This window comes from Papilio machaon, chromosome 4, assembly GCF_912999745.1.
Source record: "Papilio machaon chromosome 4, ilPapMach1.1, whole genome shotgun sequence".
In the NCBI taxonomy this organism is placed as follows: domain Eukaryota; kingdom Metazoa; phylum Arthropoda; class Insecta; order Lepidoptera; family Papilionidae; genus Papilio; species Papilio machaon.
Genome location: NC_059989.1, coordinates 8,199,124 through 8,226,835, shown reverse-complemented (window position 1 = coordinate 8,226,835; position 27,712 = coordinate 8,199,124). Strand labels below are relative to the sequence as shown.

At 36.8% G+C, this 27,712-nt stretch overlaps 1 protein-coding gene across 1 annotated transcript; it reads left to right on the top strand.

Moving 5' to 3' along the window:
* Positions 1–1,111: 1,111 nt before the first annotated feature.
* Positions 1,112–27,712, top strand: LOC106720696 (T-box transcription factor TBX6). The gene is made up of 5 exons (XM_014515441.2): positions 1,112–1,373; positions 3,623–3,740; positions 18,955–19,222; positions 24,313–24,453; positions 27,075–27,712. The coding sequence occupies exons 1-5, from the start codon at positions 1,295–1,297 to the stop codon at positions 27,567–27,569; spliced, it is 1,101 nt and encodes a 366-aa protein (XP_014370927.2). The 5' UTR covers positions 1,112–1,294; the 3' UTR covers positions 27,570–27,712.

The following is a 27,712-nucleotide window of genomic DNA, read 5'->3' as shown; positions in this document are numbered from 1 at the left end:
AATGGTATTAATTTCGTTACAAATTAATTTTTGCAAATTGATTACAACGAAAGATCGAAGATAAAAAAAATATTTTTTATTGCAATCGATTTAAAGCAACAATAATAACGGAATTTCTGGAGAAGATCTTTAGTAGAACACTTGAAAGTCTATGGCAATGGAATATTAACGTGTTTTAAGCGATTACGCAATAATTGAGAATTTTTTTTATTATCTTAATATTTTGAGGGACTTTAACGAGAGACTACCATACATTGAATCACCATCATTGAGAATACCATACCATACATATAAATTGGAAATTCATAATCTCTGTCTAATCATTTGGAATATCCAGCAGACTGTTTTTTCTTGTTGTTGATATAACCAAACTATAAAGATTCATCAAACACGATAACTATTAATTATGTGGCATAAATCTTAACTACAATAAAAACTGTAAAAGGTGCTCATTAATTAGGATATAAAACAAATAAATTAAAAATTGAGATAAAATATATGTTTGTTTAAAAAAAAGCTTTTAATTTTAAACTAAAAAAAGTATATAAAAAATATTAGAATAACGTCAAAGTCCATTGAAAATGTTAGGTTTAAAATTAGCTATTAATTTAGCTGTAGATATGTCTTCAAAAATATGTTGGTTAGAGATTAAAATTTAACATTTAACAGATTCGGTGTTTATTTATTTAAGTTTATATTGATAACTTGTAAGCTTTAAATGTCTATACTGATAAATATCAAAAAGGTAAAATAGATTTATTTGATTACCTGCTTATTAAGCAATAAAATTCATTTAAATAATACAATTAAGACAATGATATCAATGTTACATTGCTTTCGACTGGTATTCGGACAATGTCGCATTTGTAAGAGACGTAACAATGGTTCTCTTTGGATGCGCCTACGCATCGAAGTTAAGCGTCAATCGTAACAATCGTTCGGGTCTCAGGTGGAGGGCGGGCGGAAAGCTCTCAGCAAGGTGTGTGAAGTCGAAAAGGCTTCGTTATAGCAAGCCATTAGGTGGTTAACAACCAATGAATGCTAAAGGCGTGGCTATGCGTACGCGACGCCCGAACGCTCAAACCGGTCCAGTGTGTTCCCAGCTGTCGTTTCGGCATCACGCACGACAACTTTACTTATAATTTTGTCGTTGACAATTATGAACCTTTTTTAAACGCGTGTTTGTGTTGTTTGTTATAGAATTGTTTATTTTCTTTGCGGGCTCGTAATGACTTTGTGAAGTGACTTTTGGTTTGGATATTACTTGATTTATTTGTTTTAATTTTGTTATACGATGATGATGGATCAAGCGCATTTTGGAGAGTACCTCCTTCGACAGCAAATGCTGCATGCGGCTTCGTTTAGTAGTCTACGTAAGTGCCTGAGCAAATTAATATTTAACACTAAATTAAGGTCACATACTATAACAAATTATGTATTGTTTTTGTAATATTTGGTAAACGAAGCACTTATAAATTTTGTTATATTCTGTCTTAATAATTTATGTTTATAATTTACTAACATATTTATAATTATTTAACATTGGTAAATTAAATAAAATAATACGTGACAATGAATTCATTATTATTCATCATTAAAAAAAGTTGCAGTACAAAATCTAATCTGATTATCATGCGATTGACAGTTAAATTTTTATCTATGTAACAACGAGTACAGATATTTATATAAAATGAGTAATGTCATGACTGTGATTTATTGTCTTATCAAATCTCTACCTTTTAATATAATCAAAATTTAAAAAGTGGACACGTTGCCCGTTGAAGTCTTTTTCACTACGCAATTTATTCTTCCATGATATTAGCAATTTTTAAATAATATTAATAATTGGCATGTAATTGTTAATTACAGATTTAGATGTAATATTAAAAAATAAAAATATAACGTTATTCTATTTTATTTCAGTAATACAAATCTAATAGACTTGTTTATCTGAATTAGGCAATTATTATATTTATATTACTAAAATGCGAATGTTTGAATGGATGGATGTTTGTTTAAAGGTATGTCCAAAACGGCTCAACGACTCCTGATAAAATTTGGCATAGATGTAGAGCATAGCCTGGAAAAACTCATAGGATACTTTATTATGTTTTTTTTAATTCCGCGCTTACAAAGTCGCGGGCGATATCTAGTCTCTTAATAAAGTTATTACTAAATTAAAAGATTAATAAATTAATCATCAAATCATTAAAAGTTTCCACACCGAAAAAAGTTTTATTACTGAATAGTGTATTTGATAAATAGCATTATAACAACTTATATTAACCATATATCAGAAATCATAATTATTGTAATATGATTATGTGTAGGCTTCCGAAATAGGATCTTGCCTAGTACATAACAATGTACTTATATCGGAAGCAGTTTTGTGATAGATATTTAAGGGTAAAACATACTCTTTTATAATCACGTTGAAGTCCACAATATCAATCGGCGGCAGTCAAAGGGTTAAAACAAGAGTTAAATTAAACAACGTCTTACTGTTTTATTTGAAGTAATACAGCTTATATTAAATTTTTCACAGCTTTCTAGCTAATTATTTAACAGAAATCAGCTTTTAAAGCAGACATTATTTTATGGCCAATAAAATTAAAGCTCGATAATACATTTTTAAATTTATAATGCTTACTTTATTAGGAACGTAAAAATTTTAATTACAGATTATTTCCATTTACGCATAACCTTAAAATCTTAAAGGTAATTAACGTATTAAGTGATAACTTTCATATCTATATAAAATATATAATATTTAAATTATCATATAAATCAAAGGAATGAATTAAAGTACCGTAAAATTTCAAATATAACAAATTTCTTCTTTTCCTTCAATAATAAAAAGACCAACTGCTGTGTTTCCGCATCTGTACTCCGGACTATGAGGTAAATGTGATTTCTCATCGGTATTTTAAAAATTAACTACTTTTTCATTAATTTTAATCTACTTAAATATAAAGCTAGGCGTCCCGGTCCTGTTAAGAATTCTATCCTTTTGCTTTTTAATACAGTTGTCAAAAAAAGATAACCCAAAAAATTCTCGGTTTCAAAAGGTCAAAGCAACTGTGCAATTTTACAACCTAGTAAAGTATTTTATTATCTATGCCATTATTATATTTATACTACTATCTATATATATAAAAGAAAGTTGTGTTAGTTACACTATTTATAACTCAAGAACGGCTGAATCGATTTGACTGAAAATTGGTGGGCAGGTAGCTTAGAATCAGGAAACGGACATAGGATAATTTTTATCCCGTTTTCTATTTTTTTTCCGCGCGGACGGAGTCGCGGGTAAAAGCTAGTTTTACATATATATTTAACCGCGAAATTTTGTATTAAAGAGTATTGTCTATGTTTTTTTTCAAGGATAATGTGAATTATAACAATACATAGGTATATTTTATACATTTATTACTACGACACAATTTATAAATTTTGGACTGTGCACAATAAATGCAATTTACAAAGTAAACCTCGGTTATAATTAAGCTTAAATTAAGACTGAAATAAAATTTGAAAAAAGATAGAAAATCCCTCAGAGATAAATCTTTCTACGTCTGATGAATCCATGTATTTCGTTAGTTAATTTTTATATTATGTACAGAGCACCGAGTGGGTGCGGAGGCCGAGCCGCCGGCGTGTGAGGCGCGTCTCCTCAACGCGGACCTGTGGCGCCGCTTCCACGACATCGGCACAGAGATGATCATCACCAAGGGGGGCCGGTAAGTGCCACACTTCGCTTTTGTCTCTTGTAGCGATAGTGGCGACACCCTGCGCGGTGCACCGTCGGGTACAACATTACAAAAACAATTAGCTTACAAGCGATTTTATTAAAACTTATCTATATATTATTATATAATATGTCTTTAAGTGCTAATTAAATATATAACCGTGAAATTCTGCGTTTATAAAAACTTGTTTCTGTACCCGTTTTTTTTCGAATAGATTGAAAAAATAGATAATTTGTTTTTAAACAAATGTATAAAACCTCATTTTAGATTGCAAATAACAATCTTACTACAATAATATTATAAATGCGAATGTTCATGTAGGAATGGACGGATGTTTAACATAGTCTGGAAGAACACATAGGCTATTTATTAATTATTTTTTTATTGCCGCGAGGACAGAGTCGCGTGCGACAGCTTGTGTGTCATATTGAATATGTTTTAGGAATGAATCAGTAGTGAAAACTTGCGATAATTTATTTAACACTGTTGAATTTTGTATACGACATCCATTTCCTTGTCTTATCTTGTTACTTTCATTAAAAGTAATTTTCTGTAATCGCTATTTCGTCTCATTTGCATATTAAAGTGCTTTCTAACTTACCGCCCGATTAAATAGTCAACGGCTACCTTAAAGTTGTTGATAAACGCGAATAGAATCAATTTACAGACAAAAATAAGTAAATATATTTAAAACAAAAATTATAAATGTCGCAAGCGTTTTTTTGATTATAATTAAAATTTTATAAATCGTTGTTAATAATAAAAATATTAACATTAAAATGAGTGTGAATAAGATACCTAGAAAATTAAATATTATCATTGTACAAATCTATAACATACTCCTTACTTATACGGGATTTCAAATGTGCATGTAAAACTGATAAACATAATAAATTGATATTTGATCAAACGTTTAATTTGTGAATCGCCTATTGAAAATACTTTATCGGACTTCAAAAAAATTTAAACAGCATACAAATATTAGCTTACATTTAAAAATGATATGTAAAATAGTTTTATATGAAATTATCTTGCACAAATAAAAGTTTAGAGTTTTCAGTTAGAAAAATATCAACATAGAGACATTATAATTATAGATAAGAATATATGTGGACATAAAAGAAAATAAGAACCAAAAGACTTTAATAAAGTTTATACGATTGCAGAACTGAATATTAACAAAATACTTGTTTTTTAAACACATTGTTTAGCTGAATTTTTCGACCACTAGCTACAGTTAAATATTACTAGTTAAATATAGTACATCTCTAATTTTAGAAATCCGTAGTACATACATCACTAGCACATTAAGCTACAAAAAGCTGTTAAACATAGTTACAGAAATATAAACGGTTGTAATTCTAAACACGTTGTTGATATCTAAACGAAATATCAGCAGCGACATAGCTAACGAGCCTGCCGCGCCGACGCGACCTGCGCCTGCGCCGCGAAGGAAAAACATCGTATTAGTAATGTACAGTCAATTAAACGACGCAGCTGTCGGCTCCCAGACGCGCAATTAACAAAACGCCATTACACGATAGCCATAAATATTTCCGAACTGTAACAAAAACTTAACGAAAACCCATTAGGGCTGCCGAATCTGACGCGGCGCTTGTTAACGCATAATTTTCAAGTCCGGACCTCCGTCATAGACAAAACAAACAGCTGCCCAGCATTCGAACCGTAATTTGTGCATTTCTCTAAATGGCCGAGCACAAATTACAGCTTATTATAAGCTTGTTTGCTTTACGACGGCAACCCTTCAATTATTTATTTTTTCGTCATCGATAATGTGGAAAGCGGTGGAGAAATAACGCGGTCCGTGCGGTCCGGGCTCCTCAGAGACTTACGGCTGCGGCGCTCCCCGCTCCCCGCTCACGGCACACCGCACACTGCACATGTAATTATACATTCATGTAGTCATTAGCGTATGGCAACATTGGCCGCGCCCATCTTCAAAGAGGTCACATCCATTACAATTTTTACATTGAAAATTTGAAATGGTATTAAGTGGACAATTATTTGCAAACGTACTTTTTTACGATTGTAAAATGCTGAATGACTTTTATTTGTGTTAATTTGATTATTCTTACGTTAGATTGAATTGAATTTCTGAGATACAAGTTCAATAAAAAATATTGTATGGAACACTGAAGTGGCTGTCGTTTACCATTTTCGACTGGATTTAAAATGATTACCACCGTCTAAGAAGTAGGTACAATTTTAAGCAGTTTCTTTTGATATCAAAATGTTATGTTGTTTTCATATCGGAAATAGATATTCCAGAATGTCTTAGCAAACCCTATTGACATTATTGCGAGGACCTCGGAAAAAAGCAGTATTCGCTGTCCGCCGCGCGGCCTGTCGCCGTTCGCACGCCGCGCGCGCTTTTTGCCTCGGCTTGTAATTAGCTCAGATCATCTGCGTGCCTCACGTCTGCTACAAGTTTTTTCCTATAACCCCCGGCGAGGACCACCGCGTAACCGACTTCCCGATAATTTACCGCTTTATCCGGCTCGTTGGTGAATCTCGTTAACCGCTCGCGCCCGCCTAGAGGTCAATTTTGTTTGTTTTGTATTAATGAAGGTGAGCGGAGCGGGGCGCAGGGCCGGGGGCGCGCCGGCGCCGGCCCTGCTCGCTCTGGCGCCACACCGAATGGAATGCCTTAAAAATATTTAATTTATTTCCTATAGAAACCTAGTTGAGCCGTAATTGAGTTATTCGTGTAGCATACAAACTCACTATTTAAATTAAACGTCCCTCGAAGCTTTTAGGCCTCGTTCAAATAAGTTTTTACATCATAGCCCAGAGTGGGGCGAAAGTTTGTAGAGTGAATTGGAAACGCAAACAGTGAAATTTGGGCGGTTCATTTGTGAGAGCGAGGCCGGGCGACGTATATAGTGCAGGCTGACACCTGTGCCGCGCCGCCGCCATGCCAGCTCTATATGCTCAAACTTGCACTATATGACGGCCCTATACTTTTCCCACCTGGTCACACTTGTTAATGAATATTCTCTACAAAGAGTGCACCAATCAATCTTCATAGTTAGCATGTTCTCGTGCCACTAACAATTGTTGCTCCGTCTTCGTTTGTTTATAATTTGGGGTTGACGGCGAAAACAATACTTTGTTTATCTAACGTAACATATTTCATATTGCTACAAAACAAATAATTTTTAAAATTCTTAAAGGGTCGCAACAAAAACCAGTTAACACAATAAACATAGATTAGGAAGTTTGACACAGTTCATCTGTCCACTGAGAGAGACAATAAAGGTCTTCAGTAATCATAGCACGAGCAAATAAACATCGGTCAGGATAGAGTATGTTATTTGTTTTTTCTCTAAACCGAAATATGACAAATGGGCGAGGCGCGCCGGCGCAGATCGCTCGCGTGTCGTCGCGCGGACCTCCCGCCATTTTAAAAACAAACAGACGGCACAAAAACTCGTTATTTATTTTCGTGTTATCCGAAGGGTAGGGCGCGCCCGAATTCGCTTGAAAAAATCATAAGTTATAATTAAAAACGTCCGAGGCTGCAGAGGCATGTTCACAATTTCCCTTCGATTCCTTGGTCTAGCGTTGCGCGTAGCATAGCCCAGTTCACCGTCGATCTGGTTTTGTACGACATTTGAGTTAACCATGCGACTGATGGAAATAAGCGCGTTATCACCCCGGGCATCTCTCGTCCGATTCACATACGCCGTGTGTAACCTCCGACTCGACCGCTCACTTTAACAGAAATACCGATTAATTGATTTGATCTGTGTCGTAATTAAAATGGGTGATTAGAGCGCGGGGAGCGGCGCCGGCGCCTCAAAGCGTCTCGGCCGGCATTCCTTTTGTTTTACCACGGGTCGTTTGTCGCCTGCATGGTGCGTGGGGCGCAGGCCGTCTCCGTCGCACATGGGGGCGCGCTGGCGTGAGTGAACGGGAGGTGCGCGGGCGCCGGCCGCCTGCCGCGCCGCCGGCCGCCCGCCGCGCGCCCCGCCCAGCACCACTAATAATCAGATTATGACAGCCTTGGCCTCGGCGCCTCGCTCTTCGTCCACCACACAGAACCTTGTCACTCATTATCAACATACAAAAAATGACACTAGCATTTCTTTTCCGATTGCATGCCAGACTAGATCTATATCGTGAACATCTAGTACCTACTTCATAGATAGAAAATATTAAAATAAAAAAAAAACATTAACTATGTAATGTTTTATAAATCTGAAATGTTTATTCTCAAATACAAAAGGCTCCTGGTGTACGGCCTATTACTTTGGGACTTGAAGTGAAGTGAAAAAAAATACGTTTACTATCTCGTAACCCATTAAGGTTAAGAGGAGACGATTTTTTTGAATCCGGTAGCACAATACAATTACATTTTAACATCTATAAAGTGTTGTTTGTACAGTTTAAAGTGATTGAAGACGTTTAACTTAATAAAAGCTTAGGTGACGCTGGGGCTTTTGTCGCTTGCTATGAAAAGTGTAATGTCATGGAAAGTAATGGTTAATTCCGGATGAAGGCTGCAGCGCGGTTCTGGCGTGGGCATCCGAAGCACGCGCCGCTCTACCGTCGCCACAGACTGATCATATCGCAATACCCCCGGGACTAACAACCACCACCCTTGATCATCCGAAACTCTTCGATAGCAACACATTCCATTGCAACGATTAAACGCGCTGACTAAACACAAACCTCTATCTACACAGTAATGTATGTCGCTCAAAGCGCAACAGTCATCAGTTTACCAAATCCGACATAACGACAGTAAAATATGCGGAGTCACCACGGCTCCCGTGTCTTTGGATCCATCTAAAACAATCGACGAATACAGAGACAAAAAAAAAACACAAACATAAAAAGATAAATTGAATTTAGACCATAAAAAATACGCATTCCCCAGTCGTGGTGCAGTGCGGCGCACGATTCGTTTTTTGCTCGAAGACAACGCGCCTGATGATAATTTCTCATTAGGTTATAACATTTTGTCGGTTGAAACGTCGTAAATTCCTCGAATAATTTGGGGAAGAAAGTGGTCGTGTTGGAGATGTTTTGTTTTTATGGCGCCAACGAGCAGCGCGGGTTAGATCGGTATCTCTCGATACGAGCGTTTAACCCATGTTACGTGGAAGCCGGGAATTATTCTCACGGGCTCCGATTCGGTTCGCTAACAACTTGTAACGACGCATGTCACAGTTTTAGCGATTGCAAACGAAGATATATACTTTGATATCCGGATTTTTTAAAGTTTGAATTTCGCCAAGATTTTCAAAGCTTCGAGTAATATTTTTTATATGCTGACGAACATTTAAATTTTTGTCTTTTGAAGTGTGGGTTGAGAGAGTAATTGAACGTGGGAGATTGGAAACTTAATACATACGTTTGGGAGTCTGGCGAGTCAGTGGCTGTGGACTGATGGCATCTTATACCAGAAACAGTGATAAGATCCCGTGGTCCGCGCTACGTGTTCATAATGCGTGTCCCAGCGCGACCATTACGTCTGACACGAGGCAGGGTGCGTCGTCACTCATAACAATCATTAAAATTTAGGCACGTACGCGTAGCGTGAGTAAAAACATGGCCGAGTTGTAAATTTGTTTTATTTCAAGTAACGCACGAACACTTATGATAGTTCACGAGTTTGTTTAATTACATTTAGATTTATAGACGGACTTAACTCTTATTTGATACGTTTCTTATTTTTATTGTATTACTATGGCTCGTAACTTTTGTTGTTTGAATGGAATTTTTATTTGTTTCGTCTAAAGAATTTTTTTTTTTGGAAACTGACAATAGTTCTGTATTTCGTGTTTATGACATACATACATTACTCTACTTTCTTCTGCCTTTAAATTTAGAAAGCATATCGTTTTCTATAACTCAATTTTACCTATAAAGATATTTTACATTATACATATAAAGAAAACTCAAGATCTCTATTACCTTATATACAATTTACATAAATAAATGTCAACAGTTGCAACGTATATTGTCAGCGGAGCACAAAAGTAAGTCGGGAGTTTGGGATAAGATCTCTAAAGGCGCGGGTTGCGCAGGCGCAAGAGGCGCGGCGAGTCCTTACCGTTCCGTATGTAAATGCTGTCTGGCGCCGCCATATATCATACCGTACAACCCTAACACAAACTATTTAGATCTTCAACTCAAATGTATTTTATTTGAACTTGTCGATTCTTCAACTTGTTTTATAATTTTAGATGAAGTCTACAGTAATTTGTTTATTTCGTTCTTGATGTATTCATGTTAAAAATATCCATAGAAAGATTTAAAAGTAACTTATAATTTGAAATAGGTTTTAAAAGTATCAAATAGAAACTTATCTTGTAGTATATGTATCAAAAAGGAAACAAATATTTCTACTTTATTTGTTACTCATTATTCTTGATTGAATAAACAATTTAATTTTCCAAAAATTTTTCTCTCTCAACTTTTAATATTGTCAAACATGTTGTAACAAGAGTTTATATTCTAGAAAAAGATCAACCTCTGTGCAGTCTATTAGCGTCAGTTCGTCAAATGGTAGGCGGGTAGGCAGCCACCCGTGCGGCCGCGATATGATCGCATCGCCGCGACATCGTCTCGCCTGCGTATCGTCGCGTCACGCCGCGATCTATATCGCCACGCTACTGGAACCCAACGCGATAACTCAACAAGCATTAAGAAGCAAATGTTACTCTTATTCACACGTACTAAGAACCATAATAGTATGCTATAAAGTGTAATCTTCAACATAATATTGTCACCGCGCGTACGCTTCACCAAAATGGGTGCATTCGAATGATGCACGATTCTTAAATAAAAGACTCTCTTTGGTGTCATTGCCCAGTCATTCTAGCAACACCTAGTTTATGAGTAATGCCACGAATTGCGCTTTCAAAATCTTTGCATTTTATTAGTTCGTCTAAAATCTTATTCACTGCCTCTTACAATAAAATTATAACTGAATTGAAAACTGTCTTTATTAATTTTTTAAATTATCAGTTATACTACCGCCCGCGACTCCAGACTATGTTCTACATCTGTGCCAAATTTTATCAAGATCCGTTGAGCTGTTCCGGAGATATCTTCTAACAAACATCCATCCATCCAGCCATCTAAACTTTCGTATTTATAATTAGTAATCGTAATTAGTAAGAATGTGTTCCATTCCTGAATCCAGAAAAGCAAACTTACGCAATGTTGAATTGTATGTTATAATTACTAGTATAATATACTCGTTAAAACACACATTCTCATCAAATGATAAACGTCGGTGCAAATTGAAGACAATCACCGAGTCAAAGACACATTTCTGTGAAATATGTAACAATTGTTCAATGTCAATATCGCAAGTGGGATGTCGCAGGCCGCCCACTAATTGCGGTGACGCGGCGGCGCGTTTGTACTGTGTGCTCCACATCACACATCACAGCCTTGACGCACTTCTTAGTACAATTATAGTATGCGGCTTATGTACAAGTGCTAAGCGGATTCTGGAAAACGTAAAAACGTTGACAAGATTATTCTAATGTTATAGGCTACATTTCATCTGAAAGGAACATTGTTTATCTAAACTACCTTGTAATATTTTACTTATTTGCAATGTTTCTTAATACTAGCTGCATTTTATAGCATATATCTACCTATTTAGTAGGAGTTAGTATATAATATAGTTTTTTGTGTGGTGGTCGAAATTTCCATCGTTGCAAGTTATCAATATCGGTTGATCAGTTTTCGAGTTATTGCCAACAAATAAATTAGTTTTCCTTTGAACAAATAAGGGATTGTACAATTTATTCATTGCGGTTAATATACCTACGCATAGATTTTGTTGTTTTATTAAAACACGCTATCAACAACGGTCTTACGCCATACAAACCGAATTAATATCAATTAACACACACTGGCTTAATTGTGAATCGGGCGGCGTGCGCGTGCGGCGGCCTCTTTGTCGGCGGCATCAAGCCTCTCCCTCCGGCGTTAATTCGCGAACATCTCCCTTTCGCTTCTTCGAAAAGCTTCCTAAAATACAGGCGCCGTGATACTTTCTGCTTCCGTTGGATATTGAAATTTAAAGCCGGGGCATACGGTTGCAATTAGATCGGGCGATGGTTGACTGCACTTCTACGTACGGCATCACGCTACGACAAGCGGAGATCCTGCCTGAGATGGATCGTTTCTACTCGTACTCGTTTGCTTGATCCTTATTAATACTCGTATGTTCTGCGTTACGCGTTCTAAGCACTAAGTAGCTACTAACTATTCTTAATGTTCATGCTAACTTGTTTATTCCTTCGTAGTACATAAATCATATTTAAAATTAAGCTCGTTTCTCAGATTATATCAAAGACGGCGTCTTTGAAAATAAATATGATATTCAATTTGAAAGACTAGTTTTCTGCAAATTAATTTTTGAACTAACCATATTAAAATCTATTAGATATTTTTTTTAATCTGTTGTAGAATCGCATATGTAATTTTATGGAGATTAAGCAATTACAGACTTGGTTAGGTAAGTGAATTAAAATAAAAAAATAAAACAATATAGTTTTTTATAGGGGCTATAAAAATTTTAAATGAGAAAATGATTCAATGGTCTTAAAAGTGTTATCATTTTATAAGTTTTTGTTTTACAACGTTTTTACTTTTATGACAAAAAAATATGATTTTTTACAACGTGCGATAGTCGGCCAATCGAATATCAAAATACAAGAGCTACTTGGTATCTATACAATCTCTGTCTAAGATAAGAATCACCGCGTTTCAGGTGATCATCAATTCTTTTCTTATATCCCCGCTTTGACAGGGTTATAATTAGAAACTGTCCGTGCTTATGGTTTGTCGTTTTTAATGTCGCTAGCCGGATCCCATACTGCGCTCGCATTTCATTAACTCCAATGTTAAAAAATTGTGAGTCCTCATAAAACTGTGTGATTTATGCCGGGGTCGGGAGCTAACGAGCGATCGCCACTCGCCACTGCCGTGCCGGGGACGACCCGAGGACTTGCGGATACGTAACGCGCCGCGCTGCAGATTATAAAATGTAACTGTTTTTTTTTTTTTTTTTTAATTTTGATACTTGAAAGATCTTTAAACATTAAGAGCACATCTTTAAGATGTTTAATGTAATACACAACATCTGAAGATTTTGTAAAGAAATATGTTTGGCTATTTTGTACGAAATTAAATTGCAGATTTTTGTATGTACAAATAAAATGAAATAATGAAGCAGTAACTTGTACATAACACTTAACTAAAACAGAATAATATAAAATAAAACATAAATCCTTAACCCTTTCGCCTTTGATATCCAGAATCGTGTACTGAAATCACAATATTCGAATACAGAATCGATGCAACAAATCGATACGAGCGATTTATCTGACACTGCACAGCGAATCGATCTAAATCTAATAGATTGTACAAGTTGTTGTGCATTATCTTAACGATCTACTGTCTATAGTAAACGGCGTCAAAAGGCGCATAATAGGCTATAGATGCGGCGGGAGATAAGCTTTGTCCCGCTTCGTCCCGCTCAGTCCCGCTCAGTCCCGCACTAACTGTCAACTAAATTACCTCCGCTCGTTTGTCGGGACCATGCGTTCGCAATTTACGAACTTTGAAGTTACTTTGAAACGCGTGCCGCGGCGCCCACTGCCCTTTCAGTGTGCTAAACTTTGAGACATTAAAACCTTTTACATTGTTCCTTTGTTGTAATTACACAGTTTTTTTAATACGCATAAATCTCGACAATAAAGTGCTAGAAAGTATAAATTGAAAGTTTCCAACGAAACAAATTAGCTTTGGTCAAGTGCAAAAAGTAATGAAAAAATATGATATTGCTGGTAGAGTTCATATTGCGTTGAATATCTTCTTAAACTAAGCGTGACAATTCTATTAGAGTGCTCGCTTAGTAACATTTTTGACTGTCAATTATTTTTATTATTTATTTTTAAAATCCTTTAAAATGTACCGCTACAGTTGTGTACTGTATTTTCACGCAAATGAGAGAGATTGTATTTAAAACTTAAATTTACAACCTTATTTCGAGTTCAGTCGGCCGCTCTCTTTATAGTAATGCAATAAACAAAAACCGAAACTGATTTTATTATACGTAAAACGCCGAATTTGCGGTAACGATATTACGTGTCGTGATAATAAAATGCATAATTAAATGCGTAAGTGAGAATCGTAATGTAGCGGTGTTCACAAAAGAAACATTTTACAATCTGCGAATCGTATATTGAGACGAATTCAATTGCGCGGTCAACTTTATTGGCAAAGGGCGCCGACGCGGTGATTAAAAATTTTCAATTTCCTCTGAGCGGCGGCGCTAGTGGACCTGCTGTAAATTTGGCGCGGAGTTGCGCATAAACCTGTCGCGCAGGTGCCCGCGGCGAGGCTTTGTCGCCTGTCATAACCGTCGTAGCACTCTTCTCTGTCCGACTACCGTTATCTGCTAAAACAACGATGTAATAGCAACTTTTAGTTATAATTCAGATCGGAATGATGTCGGCTACATTTTAGTCAATCTTCCGCAACAACCCCTTTTTCCACTCATTTTAAAAATGCTGTAACAATACTTAATAGTGGTAGCTCAATTACTCAATGGATATGTAATTTAAAATGAACACAGAATATAATGTTATACACATTGAAACAAAACAAATCCGACAGATTATAAATCACCGAATAAATATCCTACCTTTTAAACAAAAAGCAGTTATTTATAATGAGCCGATATTGTCCGAACGCTACATATTTTTTGTCGGCAGCCACCTGCAGTTGCAACCGGCAAAAACCGCCAATAAAATAATATAAAACGACTTTTTGTCAAAAATCGTTATGATGGAAGGTGCTGTCGCTGATTTTAAACAAAGAGCGACAGATAGACGGCGCCCATCAATATGCTAATCCAAGATATCTCGGGACGATTCCTTTACTTTTTTGTGGGCGCGCCCAAATTGGTTTATTTATTTAGTTACGAGCTTATTCCTTTTTGAGTGAACTCTATTTGCAGAGGCAAACTCGTAGCATATGTAGTTTCGGAATTACTTTGTTATCTTTTGAAAACGGTAAAGTAACATACTGACAAAGTTTTTTTCGCTTCTATCTTCAGCATTTTGTTCCTTTAATTAAGCATTTGTTATTGAGAAACTTTCAGTGCAATGAAAAATCTCGAAAAGATATAAAAATAACAAAAAAATTTCCGAAAAGTTATATCATAATATGATTATAAAACAACAGCAACATAAGAGAAAATAAATAAAACCATTCAACCCTAATGCAACTTTGATGCTGTTTGCGTTTCTATTTCTGTCTAACAAATAAGTAGTGACAGACATATAAATATAATGTAGGTGTAACCTGTAACAACTTGTATGTATTGAAACTACAAGCTTATGAATATGTATCACGTATTCGTGCAGACAGAAAGGAAATCGAACCACCCTAAATATGTATCGAATTATAAAATGGTAATACAGCATTGACCCATTCAGTATCAGTTCCGCTTTAGCCACTTGGCTGAATCGAATCGACGGTTAGTTTAGGAGTTGAACAATTTGCGAGGTTGTGCGGTGACGTAAGCGCGAACAACCACGTCGCGTCGGCCGCACGCAACAATTATTTGTTTTGATCGCCGGTACTTACCAGTTCATAACTTTGCAATCAAAACAATTGAAGCTTAGCTTTAAAACTTGATTTCTTCATTGGCGGTCTTTTTTATTCTTTCGTACTATTTTTTTTTATCTAATTTAACTATAAATTGCTTCAAATTGATTTTAGGGGAATGAAACGTTATCGGACCTACATACAGAATATGTTTGAATACACGCCAGGAAAAAATCAGGTTCAAACTTTAACAATTGTTATTCTATTCTCCAAAAAATCTTTGTAAGTGCCTAACTACTATATATGTATTAAAAAAAATTACACCTATGTATTTTGTTAGCCTTGTGTATATAATATAGGCAATTTTTATCTTTGTTACTAGCATTATAACGTTAATCAGAGAGAAAACACTGAATCCGTGAGAACCCGAGGCTGGGCTTCACACGGGCCGCTCACACAGCTCGAGTGAACAATTTGACACGTCCAGGTGTCCAATTTTTTATGCATCCAGACAATAGCGGAGGAGTGTTTGCCCAGGCCCACATCTGGGCGGACGAAAAAACCGGCCGGACCTCTCGTGTGCGCGCTAATAAGCGCGGGTAAGCGGGCCCTGTTCTTCTTGTAGGCATTCTTGTAGCTCTGCTCTCGTCTCGAGAATTAGATACTGTTTATCGTCGTAGTCGGACATTTGTGTAAATGAAGCGCAGATGTCGTGCCGGGACAAGGACGCGACTGTCAACTTAATAGCCGGCTCCTGCGCCTAACATTGAACTTGAGCGATAAAAAGCCCATGAAATCAGCCGTAAAGATATCGCTCTCGAAAGCAACGGCTCTGATGGCTTTACAAACTGTTGAACGATGTTAAACAAACTCATAAAATTGGCGGCATCGAACGTTTTGCGTCGTGTTTTCGAGTGCGGATGTTAGGGCGGATGCGACGGTTTCTTCCTCGGCTGTTAGCGCCTCCGTGCGGCAATTGGCGAGCCGTTACCGATTTACGACCCACTCTAAAGTTTATTCGACGCGATTTTGGTGGTCCTATTGTATTCCGCTAAGTCCCTACCCACCGACGGCGGCGAGGCCCAGGCTTAACGCTGCCTCGAGAGGCCTTTTATGGCATCTCGTTTTTATAGTCTCCTTATTTCATTTGCATCGACGTTTAAATCGCATCGTTAAAGTATCAAATTTAAATATTTGACATTTACATTGAACATCAAATATGAAGGAATGTTCATTTGGAATTTATTGCCAAATACAAAATGTGTATTTTAAATATTTAGTCTAAATGAAATTGTATTTTATGAAAATGCAATCTAAATGTCAGTATTTGTTATTTCGAATTTGTTTCTTCATTCGTTAATAACTGCGAGTCGAAACTTGACCAGTAACATTGTGTATACCGTTAGTTTTAGTCATCACAACTTCATACAAGTCATTTATAAATCATTGGATCTAATTTCACTCAACACAAAGGTAAGGTGTGTTATGGTGTCCGATCAATCAATAATATTAGCATAATTTGTACAACAATTTCTTTGCCACAGCTAATGTTGTAAAGGCTTTTAATGAGAGCTTATAAGGCTTCATTTGCATTAACTTGGCTCGAGTAGCGTCACTGTCGGCGACATCAAACGGTGCGATAAGTGGCCGGTGAGTGATAAGAGGAACGGTAGCCGGCCAACGGATTTGTCGTACGGTCAACACAACTCCTATTCATGTACATATTTGTGTTTCAGCTGAGTGTTTGTCTGTTTGTTTCGGATTCTTCGTACACGTTGTGCTTGTAAGTTCAACTATTGACGTAAAGTAACAATATTTAAGAATCAATGTTTATTTAAATCGATTGTGTAATTTAAATGAGCAGTATTTAAAAAAAAAACTTTATAGATATTTAAATTTCCAACTGGACAAAATTAATATTTTACAATGTTTTAAAAACATATGTACAAGTGAGTATAGCTTAAATTGACAAGTATGTTGCAAATAAGAAAGGTCCTTAACTGATTTTTCCTATTTTCTAACGTTTTGCATTGAATAGATGGTCTACGTCAAATCGATATTAAGTCCTAACGCAGGACTCACTTCACTGATTTCCAGAAACGTGAAGCTAAGAGAAAGATAAAAGTCTAAGTCATCACTGGAAAATATAGCCGTGTGTTTCTTCTGTAAATTTGTAAAAGAACCTGTTATCCCTCACATACTCTTTATGTTTCTTTGATGTTGTTGACCACTGCCACTCAGTTTTTCAACTGTAGTTGATATTTTCACAAGACTTTCATTTGCAGTCGCTACTGTATCGATACACGTAAGGCGGTAGCGGTGCTCGTAAACTTTAAATGGGGGCTAATTTAGTGTGTTGTTAATTGAGCTTCTGTCGGCGTGTGTTATCGGAGGCTGCATTAGCGAGGGAGGCCGGCGCCCGCGCAACTGATACCAACATGTTATGACGGATGGTCCTCAGGTCGATACCGTGTGGAAACTGACGCGATGACAAAAGCACACGATTGAATATTAATGTATGTTGTTTAATAATATAGATAAGTGTGGAAGTTATTAAAGTGAAGTTACTGGAATAACCTTTATATCTGCATTGTGAAAAAGAATGTGAAGTTTTAATGGGAAATTATTCAGGAAATTTATCTTATTTATTATTTAAAGTCCGCTACACACAATCGCTACTTCAGCCGAACTGTACAATTAATACTGACATTTCGCTTAACTTCAGTTAAAACGGAAGGTGTGTAGCGGTCTTTAATAATAATTTTATTCTAAAAATTTACCTTCTTCTTGATACAATAAACAACTATAAAACTTTGACTGACTTCACTTAAAAAAATGTATGTTATTTTCTATATATAACTTTTTATAATGACGCATAATATTTTACACATAATATTACAAATAAAAAAATACAAAAAAAAATTTGGTTAAAGCTTTTCACCTCTAATAGCATATTAATCGCAAATATGTGAACAGGATAAGCAAGAATTAGTCAGTGAATACCGCAGCAAGGGCGGTGGTCCGTCATCATTGATAAGGACCGGCGCCACTTGTATCTCAACATTTCTTCATCGCTTTACGAGGGAACAAACGGGTGCCAAAAGCCCTCGTTGATCCACACTTTTACTCCTATCACATGCTTTTATAATCACGATAAAATGTTCAATACATCTTCGCCGGCCATTGTCTGCGCTCGCGCCTCATGGCAGCTGTAATTTTATTATCGCCTTCTTTGTTTCTGTGTTAGGTTTGTTTTAGAGCCGTTGTACGGTGTTATCTTTTATTGTTTGTTATGTTAGTTTTGTGTCTTTTATTTATTAAGCGTCGTGTTCTGTTGGTGGTAATAGTTTAGAATCCTTTGGGTTTAACTCATAGTTTGATAATTGATTATGAAATAAACTTTAGATAAAAGTAATAGTTACATGTAATTTCATTTTAAATATATATTAGTAAATCATACGCTTTGTCCTGTTTTTTTTTTCGGGACTTAAAGTAATTGGTATTCTATAGATTATAAGAGATTTAAATAGTAAAGTTTCCCGCGTACAAAGTTTACCAGCACATGCTAAAAAATGTTTTTGTTCGTTTGTTGCAGGCGCATGTTCCCGTCGCTGCGCATCTCTTTAAGCGGTCTGGACCCTCGCGAGGAGTACTGCGTGCTGCTGGAGCTGTCGCTGGTGGGGCGGCGGCGCTGGCGTTGGGCAGGCGGTGCGTGGGCAGCGGCGGGAGGCGCCGAGCCTCAGTCGCCACGTCGCCTCATGTTGCACCCGGACTCTCCCGCGCCCGGACACCACTGGACTGCCAATCCCATCTCATTCAGCAAGCTCAAGCTGACCAACAACACTATGGACGCTCAGGGACATGTAAGTACATTCGATTTTAAATAACACTTTACTATACTGTAATAAAGTTTTGAAAGAGATTCTCAATTCCTCCGTGGATCATATTTTACTGCGGTTTTCTGTTGTGAGATAACAATGAAATCATCTTTACCTACATAATATAATATTGAATACTGGTACCAAAAAAAAAGAAAAAACAAAAACATAGTACACATATGTTGTTGGGTATAATCATAGACAAGGTTACAGTTACACTGTAAAGGCACATTTCATTCGCTAAGCTTCATAATAATCTTATATCACTAATCTAGTCATTATTAGTTCACCCATAGGCGTCCTCTTAAACTGTTCTTAGTTAAATTTTTAATCTGAAACCATGAGTGGAGTCGTGACGATGTCTCGTGCACGTCCATCAACAAAGGAAACGCCTACCGATACACGTCCCCCTTTGTAACTGAATACACAATCGATTTTAAACTTTAAACTATTGGAATAAAGTTTAATACAAATTTCAATCGATTGCCCATCACTTATGGTATGAATACTCAAATATGATATGGAATAATGAAACATATAATACAAATAATAAGGTTGATAAATAACTTCGTTCAAGTACAATTGTACACTGCAGGGGTTCTTTTACACAAAGGCGTTTGTACACACAAAGAAGCGTTGCATTGAGGCATGAAATGGTTGTGTATTTACACAGTGTTAATGACGGCTGAATTAATGATGTACAGTAGAGGACGTTTATTTCATATCCATATCAGTAAAATGTCACCTACAATACAATTAGGTCGAAAAAATGTCATAGTATACATAACGTGTTAAATTACACCTATTATGGTGACACTTCCCTGTCCGATATTCAATCCTAAGTGGGAAGCGATTTTAATTCTTTGACTGCACCTTGACATGTACACTTCAAAGTATTATGTACGCAGTGTACACTGTCCAATGTGTACAAACACCTCCAAAGTGAATAATTCAGTGTCTCTCGGAATCACTGAATCAATGTTTGTTCGGCGCAAGTTTGCTCGCGTTCCACACTTTTTAACACGCCTCTACATTTTGATTGAGTACAAAAATATTTTATGTAGCCAGTAATTATAGAAATGAAAATTTTAAGTTAAATGTAAGTAATATACTTATCTATATACAAATACCAAAAATAAAAATTTACCTATTCAAAGTCTGGCTCAAGGTTTCGAAATGATCTTGTGTACTTTAGCATATTTGGTTATACTGGTTATAGAAAAAGCTTTATTTTTTATACGCTACCTCGTCCCAGTGATCCGTTATCAAAACAATCGCTTTTCACGGCTGTCTAAATAGATATAAACATCATATCGCGCACTATTGTGACTCGCTGGGAGTTGGGCTCATGTCGGAAAAAATGTTCTCGTCTTGCGCCTGATTGCCCTTCTTATACACTTCCAGATCACCGTAAGCTTCACATACTGAAATATTCATCACTGTTATAAAAAAAGAAATTACGATGTAAAATATTTATTGCATAAATAAAAACTTATTTGAATGCTTTGTAGTAATTCTATTTTTTTATGAGAAGAGGAGCCTATATAAGGCTACTTGGCTAGTATGTATATTATGATATGATGGAAGAAAGCTGCTCAATCTGTCAACAATACTACTACTACAAATTTGGCACAAATTTGGTACATACTACTACAATATTGGTACAAAAATTATAATTAAAAATAGGCAATAGCGCTACAGGCGGCATCTTTGTCCAGTACAACAATGGCCGATGTAGCCGGGAGCCAGAGCAGCCATGCGAAAAGTATCCCCATCGCTTGTACACTTGAAATCATGCCACCTGAAATAAAAGGGGTCTCTATTATGCACATTGTTACCTTTTTTACTAAAACGTTTTTTTAAAAACCCAAAAGAACCGTACACTGTTTTATGTGGGAAAAGGTTGTAATTACAAAAGGGATTAGTGATACCCGAAATTACTTATATTGAATGGATTATGATGTTTAGTTGAAAGTGAGAACTCATTTAAGCTGCTGATAAACTAATAGGTAAAATGAAGTGCTTATTATTGGTATTAAATGTTCTCATAATAAAATATAAATCGACGTTTTAAGTGAAATTCCACTGCCGTAACACTTCTTAAACGTATATCGTTGTCATTGTTTTTTTTTTCGAAGAGTAATTTTATATGAACTAAGTATTTTAACTTTGAAGTATCATTTTTTATAATCGATTCACAATGAAGGGCTCGAAGTCTATCCTAAGTTAGGGGTGACTAGACCATAGTCAACCTCGCTGGCCCAGTGCGGGTTGGTTGACTTCACTCATATTGAATTTCTTTGCAGATATGTACAGGTTACATCACGATGTTTTCCTTCAAAGTAAGAACTTCGGATAATTATACATATGTAAATCGAAAAATATATTGGTACCCCAGGACCAAAACCCAGAACCTCCAGATTACAGGTCAAGTACTGACGTACCTACCCTTGAGCCACCGACGCTCACATTATATTAAATATATTTGAATATTCACTAATTTAAACATACTATTATCTTGTAAACCAATCGCCGTCGGCACATGTGACCCTAACGCGGCAGAAAAACTGTCCCCCACAACACAACCCCGTCTTATCATACATATCTTTTCACGCTCCTAAAACCTTGTCTTTGGTACAAATTAAATTAAAGATTAAGATCTCTTGGTTTGCAAACATCAGGTAAACATATTAAATGTACTAAAATTGATTCTTATCGTTTCTGACATTTTTAATACTGTAATAAATATATGCAAAGCTTTACTATACCTAATTATACATATGTTTATCGCTTGATAACTTTGTCTGTAGGCGTTTATGATCCGTTTTCACTTATTATGAGTTAATTAACATAATTTTTAAATTATTCTTATTTGTATTTCAAATTCATGACAGTTACAAATATTAATTGTTAAAGTACTGAAACAAATTAAGCCTATTTTTATATAGCTTTATGCGTCGTACATTCAAATTCAAATGGAATAAAAACTATGTCTTTTCTGTGAAAAATTTATCGAGATTCGTTGAAGTCTTTTCGTTTGAGAAAAAAAAAAATCTTACTAATATTATAAATGCGAATATTTAGATGGATGGATGGATAGATGTTTGTTTGAAAGTATCTCCAGAATGGCTCAACAGATCTTGATGAAATTTGACACAGATGTAGAACATAGTCTGGAATAACACATAGGCTACTTATTTCTTTTTTTTGTAACTCGCGCGCATGGAGTCGCGGTTGACACATCAATAATTTGAAAACATGAAGGCATCTAAGAATAACGATTTCACAAACATAAACTTTGACCTATTTATAACCAAAGAATATTCAGTCATATTGTCTAAACTATGTTATTTTACAGACAAAAAATTGTTTAAAAAATAGTCTTCTTTAGCAAATGTAACATAAAAATTAAAATAGTTAAAAACAAAACAACAGTTCGTTCTTTTCCCACTGTATATTCCATAAAGTTGTTATAAAAAACTGAATCAAAGTCGAAAAACTAGGAATCAAATATCTTTCCCTTAATATCACGCACTTCAATCTGATTTGATTGAATACATATCCACTTGATGGACGAGCTTCCGTATTCGGTGAAACTCTAAAGTTCGTCTGTCAATCTGTCCGTCGCACCTCGGGGTAACATGTGAACACATTTGTCAGGTCACTATCTATATATCAAATGTGTTACTACGTGTTTCCACTGCCTAAATTCATGTTAAAAACAAACAAAATATATCTCCTTTTTTTAAAAACAAATGAAAGCGATGATCGTTCTTTTTAGCCGACTTCATAAAGAAGGAGGTTATGTATATAATATGTATTTTAACGTAACGTAAAAAAGTTATAATTGTAATTAGTAATTGAAAAGCAAAAGAAATAGGCTTGGCATAATTAGTTTAAGCCTATTTAACTTTATTTCTTTCTCAATTTGAAAAAAGTTAAAAATAAACAGAACACATAAGTTAAATAAGTATGGGGTAAAGTGGAACTCAATCGAGACGAAAAGTAGCTGCAATTAAAGATAAAAAAACCAACCACCAATTAGTTCGTCTAGACAAGCTTATCTTTTATTTACACGTATCGTTTCCTTTGCGGTAAAAAAAGAAAATATTTGCAAAAAGTTACATTAGACACAAATACTAAGACAATTTCACTTTAATATACTATCGAATCGAAATATTTATACTGAAATTAAATGTGAAAAAAGATAAAAGCATACTCTGTCAATAATAAAATTGTTCATCATATAAACTTACTTTTAGTAAATAAAAGTGCAAGTAAAAGTACGAATTACCGTAGTATACGACACAGTTGTAGTATTGTATAAAACCCTTTATGTCTCAAGAGGTCGCAAGTGGCGCAGGTAGCTGATTTTCGCGCGTCAAGTACTTGTAGATAAGAGCCCATTGCAGACGCCGCTGCCGCCCGTCGCCCGCCGCCCGACGCGACATCTGACGCCGGGCTTAAGCGTTTCAAACAATTTTCTATCAACACTAATTAATTTTGAAAAAGCTTTTTTCATGCAAAAATTTGGACAACAAGTTTTGTGAACAATCGTTTAACTGTTATTTAAAGATAATACGAAAATAGTTTATTGACTATAAAACTTCCATTCCTTGAGATGAGCATTGATCAACCGACTATTATCACCCACATACAACCAAGCCTACATAATAAATGTCTAAATTTATAATTCTTCCAACGAAAAATGTTTTACGAATGGTTCGTCAAATTACTTTTCGTTTGTAAACGTTTTTGTTTTGCAAATAGAATGGTGCTTTTATTCGTCGCGTCTATAATTATCGAAATTCTTCAGTATCTCTTTGGTAATTTTTTTATTCTATGCTGCATCTGCAATCAGTCTTTAAAACTTTAAGCTTTTTTTTTGGTAAAAATTAATTAGATTTTTTATTTGAAGACCACCAAAGATCTTAAAGTCCCTTGTACATATTAATTTGGTAATTTTATCCAAATTGCTCTTTTTGACTCGCATAAACTTTTAAAATAATTCGAAGTGTTATACTCTTAATGTTCTGAAAAATCTTCGTATGTCAATAAAAATGTATTTTCGACAGATGGTGTTGACGTCGATGCACAAGTACCGGCCGCGTGCTGTTGTGGTACGCGCGCGCGACGCAGCCGCGCTCGCGTGGGGCGCGCCGCACGCAGCCTTCTCCTTCCCGGAGACTGAGTTCATCGCTGTTACTGCATATCAGGTTTGTAATAATATCTCTGACAGTATTCTTAGGAAAGAAGGAAGCAACTGAGAAAATTCAAGTCGTATTAAAACTATGTAGAAATTAAAAGACAATCGGATGCGGTCGTTACGGATAAAAAACTGGGTTTTTTTTAATTTTTATGATGATGCTCAAAACTCGTAGAAATTTTACACCAACAGGTTTCAGTACGAAATGTTTAGTTACACTTGGTAAAAGCCTGATTTAAACTTATAGCCATAATGTTTATAGATAGAGCGCTGTAAAGTAAAAATGGTGGGTTTACCAGAAGTATAAAATACTCTCCACCATCTCATCTTATCATAAATATGACTCCAAGAACTACTAAAGTCCAGTTTATATTAAGTTAGTAGCAAATGTCACTGGGAACTCCGCTACTAACTCGCAGTCACACTTATGACTATACCAAGAAAATACGCTAGTATTCTTAGAACCGGGCGTGATTTGCACTTATGCGTACGACCGATTTTTTACGCTATACTATAGGCGCCAAAGCTTTTATGGTCTTGAAAACGGAGTTGAGCAAAAAAATTTGAAATAGCGGCGCCTATCGGTCACTTGTGCGTTACAAAAACAAAGCAGTCTAATTTGGACGCTCTTGTCTGTACACAAGGCGGTATTGTTTCACACGATGAATCTTACATAGATCCGTTACACTTAAACAATCACTTTGTGCTATATCGATAACACGGCATTCTTTAGTGGTTTACAAGAAAACTTTTAAGAACCGTTATGCTTCCGAAGATGCTACTACTGGCTCTTATCTTCAAGTACTTTTCTTAAGTAAAATTAGGGCGCAGTTACTAAGACTGCGAGTCAAACATAGGGCTGGGTTTTTACATTGTATTACTGTAATAAATTAACAGAGAAAGATTTCAACACGAAGCGTTGTAGAATAAAAATATAAAGCAGAACACATGATGCATTTAATAAGATTTATCAAATCCATCCTCTGCACTAATTTGTTTGTGGGGACACTCCCGCTGTGCTGCGTGATGCAAGGCGGCAGACGCGGCATTGTCACGCGGCGGCCACGTCGGCGTCGGCGCTGCGGCTCCTTGCATAATCCATTGGCCGGTAATTAGGTCGTGGCGGCTCCTTTGCGCAGCGGCTCCCTTCATGTTGACTGCAGCGAGGCGCGAACACATCTCGCTTCCATTTACATTAACAATTACGGCGATCGGCCGCTTTGTGGGATAATCCTGCAGTGGTCCGAGTAACGGGACCGCGCGCCGGACAATGACGCACGGCGTATCATTGCACATTATCCTTAGCCGGACTATCGTTACACGGTTTACCCATTGTTGCGAATTACCGACGAATTATAAACTTCCCTTTGCCACCGTCCGACTCTTTATTATAAAGCGTAACTAGGTGGCATGACGGCACAATGCCCACGCAACGGGACCCCTACTGTTTATTTGTCCTGCCCGTGTCCTCTACTTACGTCATCGTATGTCAACACCACTTTGGACCTCTCCAACTTTACGCCTGATATCGTAACTAAATATGCACAGGACCTAATTACACATTTCTAAAAGTCAAAGAAAAAACTGGCGACAGTCGCCAATATGTGAAACGGTACCGCAAAAACCGTAGCCGACTGAAGGTTTGAGGCATGATGTCACTCGCGGGCGACAGGGCGGGCCGGGGGCGGCGCCTGGGCGCCCTTCTCGTATTAACCGACCGCCACGAAAAGTGCACTTTCGTAGTCTAATAACACGCTTTTAGCACTCTCCATTATCTGGGCGAGTCGGCCGGTTATCTCCGCGCTGAGCAAACGGCACCCGACGGCGCCGCCTTATCGACTCATGTAAACAATCATTTACAAGTGATTTCACGTATCGGGTTGGGAACGTATTTGCGGTCAGGATTTTGCTAGATAATTTCGAATTCCGAAATGTGTGCAAACAGAATACAGGAGTTTTTTCGTCGATATAGTTTTGCCGTACCATTTGCGCAAACTGTGGAGCGGTTGTCGTGTCGCCTAGCGTTCCGGTGTTGCAAAGCAGTTGGGCGCCGGACGGGCCACAGTGTCCCGGGCGGGTGACGTCGAGCGGCGCCGCGCTAATTGGCCTGTCGCCAAACGCACCGCACATGTGCAACAATTATCCCTCACCAGCTATTAGTGTCAGCAGGAGATGTATGCGGAAACGGATGTTTAAATTGCATTCCCAAAAAGATAAGACAGTTTCCTTGAGCTCGCTTATCCCACTCAACTTGTCAACCGAACATTCGAATTTATAAAAAAACATCTTTTCCCCACAAATACTGTAGGTAATATGATATACATCGCCTTCACTGTCAATTCAGAAAACATAGTAAACAAACAAATCTCATTTCATCAAATCAATTTTATGTTTGTGCTACATTTATAAAGTGAAAAACATTTTAGGATAGATTAAAATTGCTTATTTTTAAATGTTATTGTATTTAATAATATTTATCCTTAACTTTTATTATTATCACATAATGTAAATATGTACTTAAAGGTTTTAATCAAGATATTCTAAGAGTAACCATAAAATTTTAGACCGTGATTAATATGAGACTATGCGAGACAGAGCCCGAAGAGTAATGTTAATACTTTTTGTTCACAGAATGATCGCATCACGAAATTGAAAATAGACAACAATCCGTTCGCGAAAGGATTCAGAGCTTGCGGTCAATCCAAATGCAAGAGGAAAAACGTGGACACCGACAGCAGTGGCAGCACTGAGCCGGCCAGAGGTGACACTAGCGACCCTAAGAGGCCGTGCTCCGACGCCGCCTCTTCCTGCTCTGAAGAAGGCAGTCTTCGGTCTTCATCGCCTCGTTCGCCGCCATTAGTCGAGTCCCCCGCACCTCTCATCACTCCACCAGAAAACATCTCACCTCCACCAACATTTTATCCACCGGAACTACCATATCTCGGTCAATTTCATATGCCGATGCCCCTAGGATTCTGGGCGAGCAGTCCTATGGCTAATGGATTCGCTTGGAGCCAAGCGTTGCCACCGCCGCCGCCGAGAGTTCCCTCACCAGCTCCGCCCGCTCCCGCCCCTTGCCGTCGAGTTAAGAACTTCACAATAAGTGCTCTCCTTGGCGAAGGGTGACATAAGTCAAAGAAAGTATGAGCTTGTGCCAAGTATATTCGATGTAACCACATCGCTCACCTACCTCATGGCTATTAGAGCAAATCTATGTAATGTGATAAAAGTGCCTTAAGTTAAAGCTACTCATAACAATATCGCTTAAT